This window comes from Symphalangus syndactylus, chromosome 16 (assembly GCF_028878055.3).
Source record: "Symphalangus syndactylus isolate Jambi chromosome 16, NHGRI_mSymSyn1-v2.1_pri, whole genome shotgun sequence".
Taxonomy (NCBI): domain Eukaryota; kingdom Metazoa; phylum Chordata; class Mammalia; order Primates; family Hylobatidae; genus Symphalangus; species Symphalangus syndactylus.
Window position 1 is genome coordinate 79,153,270 of NC_072438.2, and position 19,159 is coordinate 79,172,428.

The 19,159-nt window shown below is 35.0% G+C and overlaps 1 protein-coding gene across 2 annotated transcripts in view; it reads left to right on the forward strand.

Moving 5' to 3' along the window:
• The window catches only part of LOC129464491 (cadherin-10), a 165,382-nt gene that overhangs the window by 133,922 nt on the left and 12,301 nt on the right, over positions 1 to 19,159 (forward strand). For both annotated transcript variants that reach the window (XM_055245783.2, XM_055245782.2), the window contains exons 6-8: positions 6,436 to 6,623; positions 8,260 to 8,513; positions 13,143 to 13,279. In XM_055245783.2, coding sequence (XP_055101758.1) covers positions 6,436 to 6,623; positions 8,260 to 8,513; positions 13,143 to 13,279 — 579 coding nt within the window. The remainder of the gene's footprint in view (positions 1 to 6,435; positions 6,624 to 8,259; positions 8,514 to 13,142; positions 13,280 to 19,159) is intronic.

Genomic DNA, 19,159 nt, shown 5'->3' on the forward strand with positions numbered 1-19,159 from the left:
TGAAATCTAAAATGTTGTCAAGGGTGGCTTACATCTGGATCGCCCTTAAACCTAGTGCAAAGCTCGTTAGGTTTAGTTTGTTGTGGAGTCTATCTGCAGCTTCAGTAAATAACCTTGTAGATAACCTAGACTTTGGTCTATTCCCTCCTTGCTTCAAGAGGCCATAAAAATAAAGATAAATGTTGTAAAAATGGCAAATATCCCCAGGCCCAAAAAGCTTTTAGCTTTTCACTTACTTCTCTAGGCTCTCACTTCCCTTCAATCTGGACTTGTGTTTTTTTACCACCTTCATGCGACTATCTTTATCTTTACATATAATCCACAAATATTAATTGTTTGTCACTAAGATATTGAACTGAATTATTTAACTTGCATTGTCAAAAAGCACATATGATTCGATGTATTTTAATCACCTGAATTATTATTCGCCTATTGATTGTCAAATTTTCTAAATGTTGGCCAGTGGAGGCAAGTTCATTTGTTTCTTTGTATGTTTCTGTAGTCCCATTAATCTTTGATATCTCACTTAATTTTGGTCTCAAGAAGAAATCCTATTCCCACTTTCCCTTCAATTCTTCGGACTTAGAAACAGCAAATCTCTAAGAAAATTTAGTTTATATCAATGTGAAAATAGTGGTATTACTGACCAGTGTTTGGGCATTAGAATTGTGTTTCATGCCAAGAAATGAAATTGTAGGCCTTTTTCAGCAATAATGATTAAATAAAAATGTGTGACTACTTTACAAATATAAATTTACAAAAGACATGTATAATCGGTTCTAATGTTATAGTGTTGCTATTTAAATACTTTCATTTTATTCTTGTAGAGAATTTTTTCTTTTGCTGAAAAGTCTTAAATACTAATATTAAAAATCATAGATTTCAAAATTCCTTTTCAAGGATGCAGATATGTTGATTTCTAAAATGAAAGTCAATTAACATGTTAACAATAACTTGCTGTTATTTAGATTTTTACATTCAATACATAATTAGATTTATTTCAAATACAAATAAATACTTTCATGTACATATTTTGACATATTTACACATGAAGCAAGAGTTATGTATTTTTTTAACTTTTAATACTACACTATATTAAACAATTATGCTTCTTTCTCAAGCAGAAGCAACCAGGCATATATGGAAACTTGTTTGATTTGAAGGCTTAGGCACAAAAAATATAAAATGTACTTGGAACATTTTGTGATGCCAGAAATTAAGGAAGCATGCTGAAAGAATGATAGAGACATGTTGAAATGCACCAGAGCCAACCTAAAAAAATCATCCAATGGCTGAATCTGGAAGGATTTGCAGAAAAAATAAATAACCATATTATTAGATTCTAATCAATAATATAAAATAAAATAAATGTTTTTGAATCTATACTGATCTAAATAAATAAAAGCATAAGTAAAAATAAATGAGAGAGAAGGGGCAGCTTTTCCTTGTAGAAGAATTTCAAACAATAAATGTGGAACTGAATGAAAAAAATTGAAAATCACTATTAGTAAACAGCAGTATTAATTGTTGCCTGCAAGATCACTGATTGATGCTAAAATTAGTGGGCATTTTTTTAGGAGACATGGGATATTTGCATACACTCAAAATATCTTCACCAAGATATGTATTAATTATGAAGAAAAAAATGGTAACTTAACAAAGGAGAAAACTGGCAGAAATACCTTGATTGACTGAAGATCATCAGTCCTAAGACATATTGACATCGGATACTCCCTGCTATGATATAACACACTAAGAACAGACTGATTCTGTGATAGTCTTGACAAAAATGCATAACTTTAATCTAATGACAAGAACATATCAGACAGGCCCTCATTGAAAGACATTCTGCACAGTAACTTGACAAGTATTCTTTAAAAGTGTCAGGGTCGTTGTATTAGTCTGTTTTCATGCTGCTAATAAAGACATACCCGAGACTGGGTAATTTATAAAGGAAAGAGATTTAATTGACTCACAGTTACTCATGACTGGGAAGGCCTCACAGTCATGGCGGAAGAGCAAGGGACATCTTACATGGCTGCAGGCAAAAGAGATTGCTCAGGGGAACTCCCCTTTATAAAACCATCAGATCTCGTGAGACTTACTCACTCTCACCAGAGCAGGATTGGAAAGACCTGCCCCCATGATCCAATTACCTCCCACCAGGTCCCTCCCATGACAGGTGGGAATCTCGGGAGCTACAATTCAAGATGAGATTTGGGCGGGGACACAGCCAAACCATATCAGTCATGAAAGACAAAGATTAAAGAATTCTCACAGATTGCAGGAGAGTGAGGAGACATGACAATCAAATGCAAAGTGAGATCTCCAGAAAAGAAGAATGACTTTAATGGCAAAGATGAGATTTGAACAAAGTCAGGAATTTTGTTAGTAGTAAAATGATTAGAATAGTATTTATAGTAAGCTAAACTTTACATAAGTAATTGTAAACTAAAAAAATTTTAAATAAACTTACTAAATATTATACATTTCCATGTGGTACAGCCTAAATTTTGACCACACTATATGCCCACTGGACTCTTCTTCTCCTGTCTGGTTTTATATTGGGGTAATACCATTCTCATGAGTTATGACAGGAGCCCCACTTTTCTTTCTTCAAGAAGACTTTGCATAAGACTGGAATTTTCTTTTCCATGAATGTTCCTTGAAAACTGTTTGAGTGAACTCTTTGGATTTGGAAGGGTAGAATATTTTAAATCATACTTGATTTTCTCTTTTGTAGATTTTGGCATATTTTGAATTATTTTTAGGAATTTTCCACTAAGGCTAAGTACTCAATTTTATTAGCACGTAAGTGTTGGTAATATTTTCTAATAGTCACAATCTTGATTTGTCTGTTATTTTCAATTTTATTCTTTTAAAATATTCAGGAACATAAGGATTAGAGTTTATCTTTTCTGTGTTAACTTTTAACTTAATTGTGGCATGGTCAGACTATTTAGTAGAATAGTGGTTTATTAAAATGTATTTAAACTTGTGTAATAACTTAGTATTTGGTTAGATTGGATTAAATGTTTCATGCCAGCTCTAAAAGAATCTGTACTCTCTAAATGATGTATTCAAGTTGTATATATATATATATATGTATCAATCCAATCATCCATATATTTGTATTTTTTTAAATATTCCTCATATTTAAAATTTTTAATTGAAAACTCATTAATTGAAAAAAAAGTTGTGGCTGCATTTCCTGTTTGCTCTAGCTTTGAGAATAGATACTAGGAATAATGAAGATTTTAGCAGAAATCAAATTTTGTAAGACTTTATACACCAAATGAAATTAAACACTTACCATCAACAATAAGTGCTTTCATTGGGGTAGCGATATCATTTTTGTATTTTAGAAAGGTCACCTTTGCTAAGGAGTAATAAATTCGTTTATTGAAGTGCCACTTGTATAAAATTTAATTTTTTAATGAAAGTTCTTGCAATCAACGGGTTAGAATTTATGATGTGCCGTGGTAGAATCATAGTGAACTATATTAAAAGAGGTTGTGGTTATCAGGCAGAGTTGTGTCAAAAATCTTTCATAAGGAAGGAAAAAATGTTGAGGTAGGAAAAGTTTGTGGGACAAAGCTAAAAGCGACCAAGATAATTGGATAGTATTAATTTGAGAGAAACTGACAGGACATAGGTTCTAAATTATGACGGGTCAGTCTGTGGATATTTTCTTTTAAGTATAATGGGAACGATCAAAGAGTTTTGAAACTCTGAGTAAAGCTTGATAATATGAATGTTTTTAAGGGGCAACAGGGCTGCAATGTGGACTAAGAGTGTGTATGAATTGATTTGATTTGGCCAAGCACAGGAGCTAGTAGACTAGGTAGGAAGCTTCTATACGATATACAATACACAAATCATTTATTTTATTGCATAAAATAATGTACAAATAATGATATGGTGGCTGCCACACGCAAATGAACCCTTAGATAAAATACTAAGTGCCTGTTTTCTGTTACATTCTTATGTTCCATACAAATAAGTAAGTAGATAATAGAATGCCTGGTGATGACGGGTGATAGGAGAAGTGATTGTCAGCACTATTTTTGATAAGGCTGTTTTCAGTTAAGCTATTAGTGAAAGCTCTTGAGGAGGTCCCCGTAGAGCAGACAACTGAAGGCAGAGAACAGGGGAGCCATCAGAATATCCAGGGGACGGGTATTCCAAGAAGAATCAGCAAAGGCAAAGAGAACCAATAAGATGGTAGCAAAGTAATGAGTTGAGAGTTGCTTTCAGTGGTGTGTTACCAGAGATTAAAAAAACGAAGGATACAGGCTAAGGGACCAACTGCAGTGTGATGGAAACTGAGTTTTAATGATGCCTCTTAGGAAATGACTTCCAACATGTAGCATATGTATATGCCTGTAGTCATTCGTTAGGGCTGCCACAACAAAGTCTCACAGAATGGGTGGCTTAAACCACGCAAATGTATTTTCTCCCAATTCTAGGGACTAGAATCCTGAGAACAAGGTGTCTGCTGGCTCATTTTTTCTGAGGCCTCTCTCTTTGGCTTGGCATAGCCCAACAAACAGTCAGCTTTGAACAGTGCCATTTTCTCAGATTTGGTAAACTGTATTATGATAACATGAGGATAAGGGGAAGGAATTTTACGTGAGAGAAATAGCATGAGAAATATAGAAATAGTATATAGGGGCCGGGCACAGTGGCTCATGCCTGTAATCCCAGCACTTTGGGAGGCCGAGGCAAGTGGATCACCTGAGGTCAGGAGTTCGAGACCAGCCTGACCAATATGGTAAAACCCCATCTCTACTAAAAATACAAAAATTAGCCTGGTGTGGTGCCAGGTGCCTATAGTCCCAGCTACTCGGGAGGCTGAGGCATAAGAATTACTTGAACCTTGGAGGCGAGGGTGCAGTGAGCCAGGATCACGTCACTGCACTCCAGCACTCCAGGCTGAGTGACAGAGTGAGACTCCATCAAAAAAAAAAAAAAAAGAAAGAAAGAAAAGAAAAGAAAAAAAGAGAGAAAGAAAGAAGAAATAGTAATATAGGCAATTAAGTTTTGACTAGAAAACTTTGAAAAGCCCAGTTTGGTCCATATCTTTCATGGAAGTGACTAAATGCAAAATGATATAGGAGAGATATATTCAGGCAAGACTGTGACAAGCTAAGAGGTCTGGACTTTATTATGTATATTAAGGAGAATTACTTAAGGTTTATGAGCAAGAAGGTCCTATAATCAGAAGTGTACATGAGGTCGATTAATCCATCAGAAATATGTAGTTTATGATCAGGTGCTGAAACATAAATCTCATTAGCAGTAGAGGTTGTTTATGCTGGAAGCACATCTAGGTACACCAAAAGCATAGATAAATTTTTGTTTTTCTCTGGAATGAAGGGGAGTTTGTCAGTATTGAGTGTTTTCACCCTGACACTGTGAAGGGCATCTTTATATTTTTTCCACAGACTGTCCTTTGTTCCTGTTGTCACAAGTAGAAATAGAATTCCTACCCATTATGGCTGATTTCATTGGATTTTGTAATGTTCTGCCATGCAGTCGAAATAAGTATAAGTAGTAAATAACTAAATATAGCATAGTAAACACAACTAAATAGAAACATTCACTGTATATCCTGTGGTTTGTTGTGATTGTGTAAACACACATAAATACATATCTGCACTCAAAGCAGATCTATGCAATGAAAAAATACATGCTTGGTTGGTGCAGTGGCTTGCATCTCTAATCCCAGCTATCCCAGAGATTGAGATGGGAAGATAGCTTGAGCTCAGACCAGCCTGGGCAACATAGCAACACACCCATCTCAAAAAATAATAAAATAAAATAAACAGACAACATACTAATATTTTTTAACTTTTATTTTAGGTTCAGGGGTACATGTGCAGGTTTGTTACATAGGTAAACTTGTGTCACGGGGGTTTGTTGTACAGATACATATTTCATAGCCCAGGTAATAGGCCTAGTACCCAGTAGTTATTGTTTTTCTGTTCCTCTCCCTCCTCCCACCCTCCAGCCTCAAGTAGGCCCCAATGTCTGTTGTTCCTCTCTTTGTGTCCATGAGTTCTCATCATTTAGCTCCCACTTATGAGTAATAACGTGGTATTTGATTTTCTGTTCCTGCATTAGTGTGTTAAGGATAATGGCCTCCACCTCTATCCTTGTTCCTGCAAAAGATATGAACTCGTTTCTTTTTATGAACATACTTATTTTGAAACCAGAATTTGTCCTACTGTTAGGATTTGTTCCTTACTATTCATAATATGGGCAGACAAAAGTCCCCAAAGTTCCTGGACCTTAATTTTATCCATATTATGTGTATTCATCATTTGTCAACTTCTGATTTAGAGTTTAAGATCTATTATATTGCCTCGTACATGTTTTGCTTTTGGCTCTTCTGTTGAGAAATCTCTCTCTTCTTTTCTTTATACTTTACAGACACTATTCATCTTCGAGTTCTTGAATCCTCCCCAGTTGGCACAGCCATTGGAAGTGTCAAAGCAACTGATGCTGACACGGGGAAAAATGCTGAAGTAGAATACCGAATTATTGATGGTGACGGTACTGATATGTTTGACATTGTGACTGAGAAGGACACACAGGAAGGCATCATAACTGTGAAAAAGGTACACAGCATCCATATATAAATATCTGTGTGTTTCAGGAGTAGGGATTGCATTATATACTTTTCACTCATGAGTTATCCATTGGGAAATACCACTCTAATTTTCCAACAATGTGATGTATACTGTGCATACATAAGACAGACATAAAGCCAAAGAGCTCCTTGAAAATTTTGACCACATGTTTTGGTTGATTGAGACAGGAAACCTGAAATTTTAGAAAATATAAAAGGCAAGTTAATATATGTGTGATCATATTTCTAAGCCACATTAATAAAAGCCCATCATAATCACATTGTTTTATTTTAAAATGGCAATATATCATAGTAATGGCAATATATCATCCCAGTTGGAGATATAAAAAGTCCGATGCCATCTATCCAGATGATGAAGCAATAGTTAGAGTTACTAATAAAAGAGACAGCATGGATTGGAACATAATTTAATTGTTCACATTTTCCCTTCTGCTATATAAATTAAACTTTTCTGCTAACATATGCTCAGTGATACAGTCTAAAGGTAACCTGTTTTTTATTGTAGCATCAGTGCCATCATTATGAGAAAAAAATAAGGCACATTAAACTTTAGAAATGCCATACATAGAGTAACTACATAAGCATTAGTTAATAATTAAACAATCCTGAGATACTTTTGCAAGGTACAAAGTACAAAACCAACTGTTATTAAATGGACAGTGACTAGCAAATGGGAAAGCAGCTGTCTTGTCATTTTTCAGACCAGATAGCAGCAGTAACACGAATAGAATCTGGTTCTTTTTGAAACAAAAATAAAAAGTTGAAGGAATCTGAACTAACAATGTCTTTTATCTGTTAACAAAACATACATTTTAGAATAAGTGAGATAGAAAATAGTTGATTTTATACTTCTGACAGTTAAACTATATGAATATTTAAGGTATTTTGTTTCATCATGTAACCTATTTACCAAATTACTATCAAAATTTTTTTCTTATTACAGAAGGTTTTTCTTACCTTGAATATTTGACATAACTTGAAAGTTGTATATTAGTCTCCAAGATTTCATAATGTTTTTATAATATCGTAAGCTCATTACATTGAATGGAAACATCATGGCATAGATGTAAAAAGATAACTGCATGTATTTACTTAGAAAAATTTAGCAGTAGCTAACACCTCTGCACACGCACATTTACACACAAACACATACAACATCCATTAGCCCAATTTTTGTAATGGTACCACCTTTAAGATATAAATTTACAAAAGCATGCATAATCAGTTCTAATGTTATAGTGTTGCTATTTAAATACTTTCATTTTATCCTTGTAGAGAATTTTTTCTTTTGCTGAAAAGTCTTAAATACTAATATTAAAAATCATAGATTTCAAGATGAAGTTTCAACTTCCATCCCAATTTTTCCAAGGTTTAAAGTCTCAATTTCCTGTGTTCCTAAGTATTAGTAATTGAATGCATAAAAAGTAAAAGTTGAATCCTAAATGAAACATGAAGATCATATGATTTGCATTAGTCTTTTTTATGTATAATTAATGAACTGTGTAAGAGAATTCATCCACAACTTAAAAATCACATCGTAACTGGGTGGGAGCATATCATCCAATTTCCCTCACTCTAATGTGATGATTTATTTTTTTATACAGCCACTTGACTATGAGAGCCGAAGACTTTATACTCTGAAAGTCGAAGCAGAAAACACCCATGTAGATCCCCGTTTTTATTACCTAGGACCATTTAAAGATACTACCATAGTGAAAATCTCTATAGAAGATGTGGATGAACCTCCCGTTTTTAGTAGGTCCTCGTATCTGTTTGAAGTTCATGAAGATATTGAAGTGGGCACAATCATTGGTACTGTAATGGCAAGGGACCCAGATTCTATTTCCAGCCCCATTAGGTAAGTGTGCCTTTGAAAAATGAAAAAAGCCGGGCTCAGTGGCTCAGGCCTGTAATCCCAGCACTTTGGGAGACTGAGGCGGGTGGATCACAAGGTCAGGAGTTCGAGACCAGCCTGGCCAACATGGTGAAACCCCGTCTCTACTAAAGATACAAAAAATTAGCCGGTCATGGTGGCACGTGCCTGTAATCCCAGCTACTTGGGAGGCTGAGGCAGGAGAATCACTTGAACCCGGGAGGCGGAGGTTGCAGTGAGCCGAGATTGTGCCATTGCATTCCAGCCTAGGCGACAGAGATGAATCTGTCTCAAAAAAAAAAAAAAAAAGGAAAAAGAAAAACAGTGTTGTTTAAAATGAAAAAAAAGCAGTAGAAATACATATACAGATCAAGAAATTCTATTTAAAACATTTAATGCAATGAAAGATACAAGAGTCCTTCCGTAAGTCGTATACAAATATGGTGAGCACAGGCATTTCTAGTAAATTGCCTCTGAATGTTTTTGGGGCAGGGCATGCACAAGCTTCATGGTTTTCTTCTTTTTATCATGCCCTTTAGACTGAAACCTTGCTTGTTACACCTACCTGTCTCCTTATGGTGTTTATTGTTCTGATCCCTAGTACAGACCCAGGGTACTATGTCAACTCTGCATTTACAGTGCAACCAAACTACTTTGTGCTTTCAAGTTATTAAATAAAATGTAAGGTTGAATGAGAGAAGTTTTAACAGTTATAAAGTAGGCTGGATGTGCTAGCTCACACCTGTAATCTCAGCACTTTGGGAAGCCATGTTGGGCAGATTGCTTAAGCTCAGGGGTTCGAAACCAGCCTGGGGAACATACTGAGACCCTGTCTCTATAAAAAATTAGCCAGGCATGGTGGTGCACACTTATAGTCCCATCCACTCAGGAGGTTAAGACAGGAGGATCACTTGAGCCCAAGAGGTCAAGGCTGCCATGAGCTTCATTCACACCACTGCTCTCCAGTGACAAAGCAACACCCTGTCTTCGTAAAAGAAGAAAATAATTGCAATGCTGCAATGTGGGTTATATTATGATTTTAGAAACTCCCCTGATGCACAGCCATCAAAGTTGAGAGGATTCTGTTTTATGTTTATTTATTTATTCTGCCTTTTTCAAAAATATGAGAACATTCTAGAAAGATGAGTCTTTTCAAGTCTTGTTTTCCTTCTTATGACAGCTTAAAAACAGATGAGATGTGATGATCTCCTGAAAATGAAAAAGAATCAATGTTTCAATGACACTTGTTCTATTACTTTAAAGAAATACATATACTGACATACACTATTCAGCATGAAAATGAACACTTACTATAATCCATTAGTCCATCTTGTATTTTGTGATTTCATTTGTTTTCTAAATCTCTGCAGGCTAATTTTCCTTGCTCATTTTCTGTGTGAACCAGTCAAGTATGAGTTCAGACGGTTATTGTTCACTTTCTGAGTACACTCTTATCTTTCTCCTACATATGCCACAGCACATGCAGGAAACTTCTAATTTTATATGCCATATGACTTGAACCAGTTAAAAATTCTATAGGGTCTGCCATATCTTCCAGTGAAATCATGTATTTTATGAATACCTATGTTACATTTAATTTCTATAATTTCACATAATTATGTTTTCTTATATTCACACACAGCATCACAGGTTACATATTGGCAGAAGAAACCTGTACATGCCAGCATGATATTCCCATAAATGCCTCTTCCCCAACTCATTTACCAACATCTATATTGCTGCATTCCTTGTGTTTTTGTTTTTCTTTTTCCTTTGAAAGTTTTATATAACCAATACACAGGCCTAATTTTCTTCATTAAATATTTACCAAGCATTTTCTTGGCAGAGATTCTAAGGTTTAGCAGGCTGTCTTCTGTGTTTCAGATTTTAAAATTGACTTTACAAAATAAAATATAATATTGTTATCTAAATGTATATCAAGTGGCATACTTAAATTGTAATACCAAGATATTTCTCCACACAATGAAATAGAATTTAAATCCTCCTATAGACATATAATTATTATATGTCAAAATATATCTGTGGATATTTAAAATAAAATGGTTAATGAGGATGCAAGTCCAAAGACTAGGAGGAAAGAATCCTCTTGTGTATATTATTATACATATTATATTCCTGTTATGTATATTATGTTATGTATATTATAATCCTCTTAGGTATAATATTATACATATTATAGCAAAAATAATAGCTCCCTTGCTTATCAATGACAGAGGGTATGCCATTAAAGTTGCTGTATACTTTGACTTTATACTAATTTGATGTAGAAAATTTAATGAATATTCTTGGATGTCATTCTTTGGATAGAACATACATATTTAAAAAAATAGGCTGGGCGTAGTGGCTCACGCCTGTAATCCCAGCACTTTGGGAGGCCGAGGTAGGTGGATCACGAGGTCAGGAGATCGAGACCATCCTGGCTAACATGGTGAAACCCTGTCTGTACTAAAGAAAACAAAAAATTAGCCGGGCGTGGTGGCGGGCGCCTGTAGTCCCAGCTACTTGGGAAGCTGAGGAAGGAGAATGGTGTGAACCCGGGAGGCAGAGCTTGCAGTGAGCTGAGATCGCCCCACTGCACTCCAGCCTGAGCGACAGAGCGAGACTCCGTCTCAAAAAAAAAAAAAAAAAAAAAAATAGAATAGCCTTACTAATGCAATATGTCGTTATGGGAAGGATCATACTTGACATGCTATAAATTGTGTCATATCTTGTGAATGTTAATACAGTAACCAAAGGGATTTTCTTAAAATGTGTGTTCTGGAAATTATTTTAGAAAGGAAAATGAAAGTTAACACGCATAACTTTCCAATACAGAATTGCAAACTATACACTTTGAATCATATTTGAAAAAGAGCTGTGATCTCTGTGTATCTGCAAGGTAATGTCACATAATGTTCAAAATTTTGTCATTACTTCTTCATTCTGAACTACAGGAAATAATTAAGAAAGAACACACATGAAATGGATTTAGCAAAATCAGTGATGCATGACAGCAGACGCTTTTATTGATTTATATTTTTCAACTTTATGTCATATTTCTACAGAAGTAAGGAACCTTATTATTTGCCAAAATGCCAGTTAATTAGGTCATTCTTTCTTTCATTTAACAAATATTTGTGGATCACCATATCAGAGATATTAACATGTTTCTCAAGGAGTTCTCAGTCTGTTAGAAAAGAAGACTCAGGATGAGAATCAAATAATACTCATTGAGTGACTAGTAGAGTTTGACACTTGGTGTTTTCATGTTTTATTGTCTGTTTGAGATGTGAGATGAAATTAATTCCTAATACAATGTGGTAAATGGAAAGATGGTGGTAAAATCTGCTTTATGAGTGAAGGAGACAAATAGCTTCCACTTTACAACATCATGAGAGGCTACAAGGAAGAGGTGAAATTTATGTTAGATCTTTCAGTAATAAAATAATTATTCCAAGTGGAGAGACACAATGATTTTCTTAATATATGAATGTTAGATATGTACTTTGATAAAGATAATGGGATCTATTTAAACTACATCAACCAGAATGTTAATCTAGTTTTAGGCTTTAAAATGACACCCAGCAGACCATGCTGGCAATAAAGTTGCAGGATAGTTTGCTGTTGTTTTTCAAATGCGTATAGACTTTGATACAGATATATTAAAAACACAGATATATTAAAAACTCTTATCCCAAACTACTTTTCTTGTCTTTTTTTTTTTTTTTTTTTTTTTTTTTTTTTTTGACGGAGTCTTGCTCTGTCACCCAGGCTGGAATGCAGTGGCACGCAATCTTGGCTCACTGCAACCTCCGCCTCTGGGTTCAAGTGATTCTCCTGCTTCATCCTCCTGAGTAGCTGGGACTACAGGCATGTGCCAACACACCCGGCTAATTTTTGTATTTTTAATAGAGATGGAATTTCACCATATTGGTCAGGCTGCTCTCGAACTCCTGACCTCATGATCCGCCCGCCTGGGCCTCCCAAGGTGCTGGGATTACAGGCGTGAGCCCCTGCGCCCGGCCATCCAGACTTTTCTATTTTTAAAATATCTCAAGTTAAAAGCAATATGTATAATAATGATATACATGGCTAGGAAACTGAAGCTACATGGGTATTATATCATGAAGCTACTAAACACCATAATAAGTTGATAGTGTATTACTATGATGAAACTAACATTGTCTCCAATTTTCCAAGAACAACATATAGCTTCCGGGAATAATCTTTTGCAATAAATCTTTGTATTATTCTTCTTCAGCAGAACTTCCAATAACTAAATAAAGTCAATTGGCAATGTAACTGTCTGTAATGCCAACTGTTTTGTAACCAAATATATCAAAGTCAGTTGAATGAATATGACAATAGACAATAATTTAAATAACACAAGGATTCAGAAGAATAGCATTTAAATGCAGAGCAAAGTACCAATTTATGCCTTGAGGAGAATGTATGTGTGCAACTAGGAAAAGTCATTCAAACAATCTACATTCCAGATCAGCACTGTGTTCTTTCATGTAATTATCAGTGATATGTGTGTCTTTGCGTTTAACTGTTTTTTCTGCAAACTATTAATAATGCTACCATGTATTTTTTCTTGCCCTCCACATTCAGATTTTCCTTGGATCGCCATACTGACCTTGACAGAATCTTTAACATTCATTCAGGAAATGGATCTCTTTATACATCGAAACCTCTTGACCGTGAACTATCTCAGTGGCATAATCTTACTGTTATTGCTGCTGAAATCAGTAAGATGAATTTTATGTATCTAACATATATCTAGATATGTTTATGTTTATATATTTTATGTAGTTTAACATATTTTATAGGTTTTATTTTATATTAAAAATAATTCATTCTCATTGGACAGATGAATTGTAATTTTCTCAGCGCTTATACTTTTTTTCAATATTTCCTACATCGATACATAGAGGGATACTTATAGTATTGGTAGAAGATGCAAAACTTTTATTTCTGCCTTCTTGGAGATTTTGGCTGAGCCTCATAATAACATTGACATAAAACAGATTAACAGTCCGGGCACGGTGGCTCATGCCACTGTGAAAACTGAAATGTTTTTTACTAGGATGACAAAGAGAGGCAATAGTGAAAAAGTAATTAAATGTATATGGAGAGCATAAATGAAGATAAAAATTTGTTAGCAAAATCTGAATCATTTGTATGGACTTGTCTTGGCCTCACTTCCCATTTTTGATGATAAGAATGTTACTTTTCTTCTGGTATAGAGAGGACATCTTCTATGTGGAGGTTTTATCTCCTGCTTTCAGGAAGAAAAGGGGAGGAGCAGAGCACCCTTCTTACATCTGCTGTTTTTCAGTTTTTTTAGTACCTTTAACTCAAAATAATCTTTATGCCAAAATGGCATATTTTGCCACCTTTCCGTATATATAAATGTATATTTAATATTAACTAATAAAAATGAGCTTGAATTATAGACTAACAATATTATCATTTGTGGAAAAAGTAGAAGTATTAAATTTGTCACTTGCACACTAATAATTAGGATCTATGCTAAATGCTGGATGCATATGATACCATTTAATCTTATGAACAAGCCTGTAGGTAGATATTACTACTTCTCTTTTACAGATGAGGTATTCCAGGTATATATTGTTAATCAGAGTTCACATTAATGCCAAGTGTCATTCTAAAAAAAAGAATTTATTTTCTTCTAGTATTTTTATTAACCTCATTTAACAGAGAAGGTACTAAGGCTCTGGGAACTTTGGTAACTTGCCCAAAGTTATGTCAGAGGTGGCACAACTGAGATTTGAAACCATGCCATTTCTAGATTCGTTACTTAATTCCATAGCTAATTTACAAAATTTTATTTACTAAAACCTGATGGTTTTCAAACCACATTTGTCTCTAATAATGAAAGCTCTTGCCCATACTAGGACAATTTATGGGGCCTATTGTAAAACAAAAATGTCAGGTGTTTGTTAAAAGTAAATTAAGAAATGTGCAATGGAGCATTAAAACATGCAAGAGTCTCTTTTAAGGGTAAGGCCCTGTGGAACTGCTTGGGTCATATGCCCATGAAGCCAGCCCTGCCAGCACAGGTACATGCAAACCTGTTCAAATGTTCTAATTCCCACGTTGTGATGTATGTGGTATACAGCAACTCTTGACCTGTTTTTAAAATAAGCATTAATTAGGGACAGAATCGTTTTTTTAAATTAAGCCCATAAATTTTAGATCTATAATACTAAGCTGAATCCACAAACATGTATCAAGGTCAAGTTATTTATTTGAAGTAACCACTGCAGGCTTTGGGAGGCAAAGCATTGGATGGGGCCGAATCACCGTGTCCCAGAACAATTGAATTAGGCTAGACAGATCATCAGCAATGAACTAAAAGCTTCAGGACAAAGTAATAGATTTAGCGTCTTTCTTAAATCTGCCCCTGAAATACAGATTAATTTCAAATGATCCATTTTTTTCATAGTGAGATATAAATATCTATTTATATCCCCTTGTTCTCTCCATATAATTGCTATATATGACATATAAAAGCTAAATACCCTGTGGATTTAGCTTTTGATTTTCAGGCTAACTAAATATTTCCAAGTTTTTCTTTTAAGGAAAGCTTTTATTTCTATCTGTATCCACATCCCCATAGTTAGATGTACCTAACATGATCCAATCTGGTCATTTCAGAATCATGATTGTGCTCTCTGCTTGATTCAATATCCTTGTTCAAGCCTAGTGAACAAGGAATTGCATTTTCCCTTACAGATATTTTGTGAGATTTAACTTCTAAAGCTAGTTGAAGTAATTACAATTCTGTAAAAAGCTAAGCCAATTACTTCTTTTTTTAAAGGACTGAATCTTTTTTTTTGTCCTCAAATAAAATCAATCTGTAGAACAACTGCCAAAAATGCCTACCTGCCAAACCACAAACAGTCAGGATCCCATTATTCTGTTCTGGGCATTAAATGCAACAAGGATGAGAGGGAAACAGCATACAAGGAATTTTTTCTACTAGACTTTAAACACTGGCTTTACAGTAAGTGTGTCATACATCACGCCCTGAGCAGGACACAATGACGTTCAAATGTACTTCTTACCAATATGTTTTAAGGCCTTGCTTCTAATCATTTAATTCTACATTCCATGCAAATATATCACATCATATGGCAGGCAGCACTCCAGGTAATTATTTAGTGCATCATATCACGGAATAACTCCTCTTTTTCTTCTTCAAAAATATTTTAAAATGCCATGTGGAGGCCTGGCGCGGTGGCTCACGCCTGTAATCCCAGCACTTTGGGAGGCCAAGGCAGGCAGATCATGAGGTCAGGTGATCGAGACCATCCTGGCTAACACCGTGAAACCCCGTCTCTACTAAAAAAATACAAAAAATTAGCCGGGCTTAGTGGCGGGCACCTGTAGTCCCAGCTACTCTGGAGGCTGAGGCAGGAGAATGGCGTGAACCTGGGAGGCGGAGCTTGCGGTGAGCGGAGATTGCACCACTGCACTCCAGCCAAGGCGACAGAGTGAGACTCCGTCTCAAAAAAAAAAAAAAAAAAAAAAAAACCAAAGCCATGTGGAGAATAAAACAGCTAAAATTAAGGTCACAATCAATGACTTCATAATAAACTTGGGATTTTAGGGCATATTTGTTATAGAAACCAAAGAGCTCCTCTCACTACATCTGAAAATTTGACTATAATCATTGCAATACATTCTGTGGACAATAGAACTAAGTTTATGACTAAAGAACTCCAGTATCTATACTGTAGTTCTTATTCATAGAAATTCTTACCCAAAGCAGGTAAAACAGTTATATTTTTCTAATGACTGTGATTTCTAGATAATTTAAAATTTCTCCATTTGGAGGCATGAAAAGGCCCGTGGATGCATCGTCATGGCTTCGCCTTAGGACATACATTTTAAGATCCTTTATTGCTGATACCTTCTTGCTACAGTAGAGTTTCCCTGAAGAACTTTGAGAGAAACTCAGGTGGTAAATACATGCCAGCTGCTATTCAGTTTGATTCTTCCTTGGAACACTTTATACTTTTATTTATACATAAGCGACAGCATCTGCCAGCAAAAAATATTAGTGTAAGCACTGTTTTTTGAACAGGTGGCTCCAGGCTCGATGCTTTACAAAGTACATTCATCCCTGTGGATTTAGCTTTTGATTTTAAGAGCCTTGAGTTATTTGTAAAGACCCTGGAGAATCTCTATATTGTGTTAGGGAAGGGGCCGACGACGGAATTTTTTAGTTATGAAACTTTTGTCTCTCCTGGCTCTGTGGCATCATTAGAAAGTGAATTGTTACCAACAAGGGTTATTTTTATGTCAAGACTTTATATTGAAAGGAAATATTTTGCTTATGTCCACTCACTATATGATTAGGTTAAAGAGCACATTCCAGAAAATATGGAAGAAGCATACCTTCCCACTTTTCTCCATAGCAACAAGTAGATAGCAAAAGGTCCATTTGTAGAGAACCCCACGGCTCTGGGTATTAGCAAATGGTCTGGCACAGAGGAAGTGGAAAATAATGAGATAGGATTTTTCTCCTTTTTTTTTTTTCCTCCTCTCTCCACTTCTTCTGAAATGCACACTTCTTCAGACTCACATTAATGGTAGGAAGGCTAATTAATGTGTTTTTATTAGGTGGATACTTTATGTGGAGAAAGCATAAGTCTTTAAGTAACATAAGAAAGTGAAGAAGATATAATAATGATAACAAAGATGATGGTAATGATTATAGTCAACGAATATTGAGTCCTGATCATTAAACTGATACTTTCATAAGAAATTTTCATGCATTAACTCCTAATTTTACAAGTAACTCTGTGAGCTTACAGGTTCTACTTTGATTTATATTGAGTAAATCAGGACATTGAATACGTGGAGTGAGTTGGCCAAAGTAACATAAAAAATGAGTGGTGAACTTGGGAATCAAAGCAGCAGCTATGTTAGACTCCAGGGCCTGAACTCTAAACCTCCTGGTACACTAACAAGTGGATAATTTGCAACAACATATTAGCAAATAAGAAGTTAGAACCAGACAACTGAATCCACGTGGGTTCAGAAGACTGCAGTAAGACTTAAAAGGATTGGTGAAGAAAGGATGCATTTTAAATTTTCTCTTGTAAAGAGGGATAAATGCACTTTGATTCTGTCTGCCTTTCTTTATTCTCTCTCAGCCTTGTAAATATATCCCTGCTTAGTCTGTTCTTATATATCATTTTTTAAAGTGCTGATTTTAATATTGGAGTAACATTCAATTATATGGAGAGAACAAGGGGATATAAATTATTTCTAGTAGTAATATACTTCCTATTTGTATGTGACAATATATTTTACCTTTGTATCTGAAAATTATTTAGATTACCTTAAGACGTCAGATAAATTTTACAAGGCTAAATGATATCCACAGCCCATGTTGGTTGAGACCATTTAATAAGGTTGCCATTGTCCCCTAGCTATTCTGCTATTGTTTTGTTTTGTTTTGTTTTCAGCTATTTATAGTCTTTATTGCATTATATTGCTCTTCAGCTTCACTTTTCCAAAATTTACACAGTTTAACAGTATCCAAAGACTGAGATATTGACATCATAAAAGCTGATGACTATAAACTGAATTTAAAATGTAAACATACTCTCAGCTAGCATAAGTACCTAGAAAAATCTATAATAGAAAAAATGCAATTATAACCAATACAGGGTTGTTACTCAAAGCTAAGGTAAATAAAGTGGCATTTATATTTTTATTAATTTACATATCCAAACAAGTTTGAAAATGCATCTTTTTTTTTTTTTGAGATGGAGTCTCATTCTGTCACCCATGCTGGAATGCAGTGGCATGATCTCGGTTCACTGCAACTTCCGTCTCCTGGGTTCAAGTGATTCTCCTGCCTCAGCCTCCCAAGTAGCTGGGATTACAGGCTCTTGCCACAACACCTGGCTACTTTTTGTATTTTTTTATAGCGATAGGGTTTCACCATGTTGGTCTGGCTGCTCTCGAACTCCTGACCTCAAGTAATGCACCTGCCTCAGCCTCCCAAAATACTGGGAATACGGCTGTGAGCCATTGTGCCCAGCCAGAAATGCATCCTTTTATGTGAGAACTTTGATGCTGTTGATTTCAGCATTTGTAGCAAAAGGTATGATTAGAATCCTGTTTCTTATTACTGAGCTAATTTGTGACAATAGATTGTAATGCAAAATTGAGCTAGAACGTTGAGATGGTACCAGCAATAATTATACTAATAAAATATTTGAATCTTCATATTTCATCATAAATTTCCCAACTAGTTTGTAAAATGAGTAGCCATATAATAAAATTTTCAAACAGAAATTTAAAAGCAGTTGTTGAAATACATTTTGGTGATAAAAGTAGTCACAGACATAGGTTTTATAACAGTTACCACTTATGAGCGAATGATCTTAGATAAGTTACCAATTTATTTAAAACTATTTGTTCAGGCAACCCACTTGGTCCCCTTCCACGCTGTGGAAGCTTTGTTCTTTTGCTCTTAGCAATAAATCTTGCTGCGGCTCAAAAAAAAACAACAACCACAACAAACTATTTCTTCATGCAAAAAAAAGGTAAAAATTAAATGATATATAATGAAATATAACAAG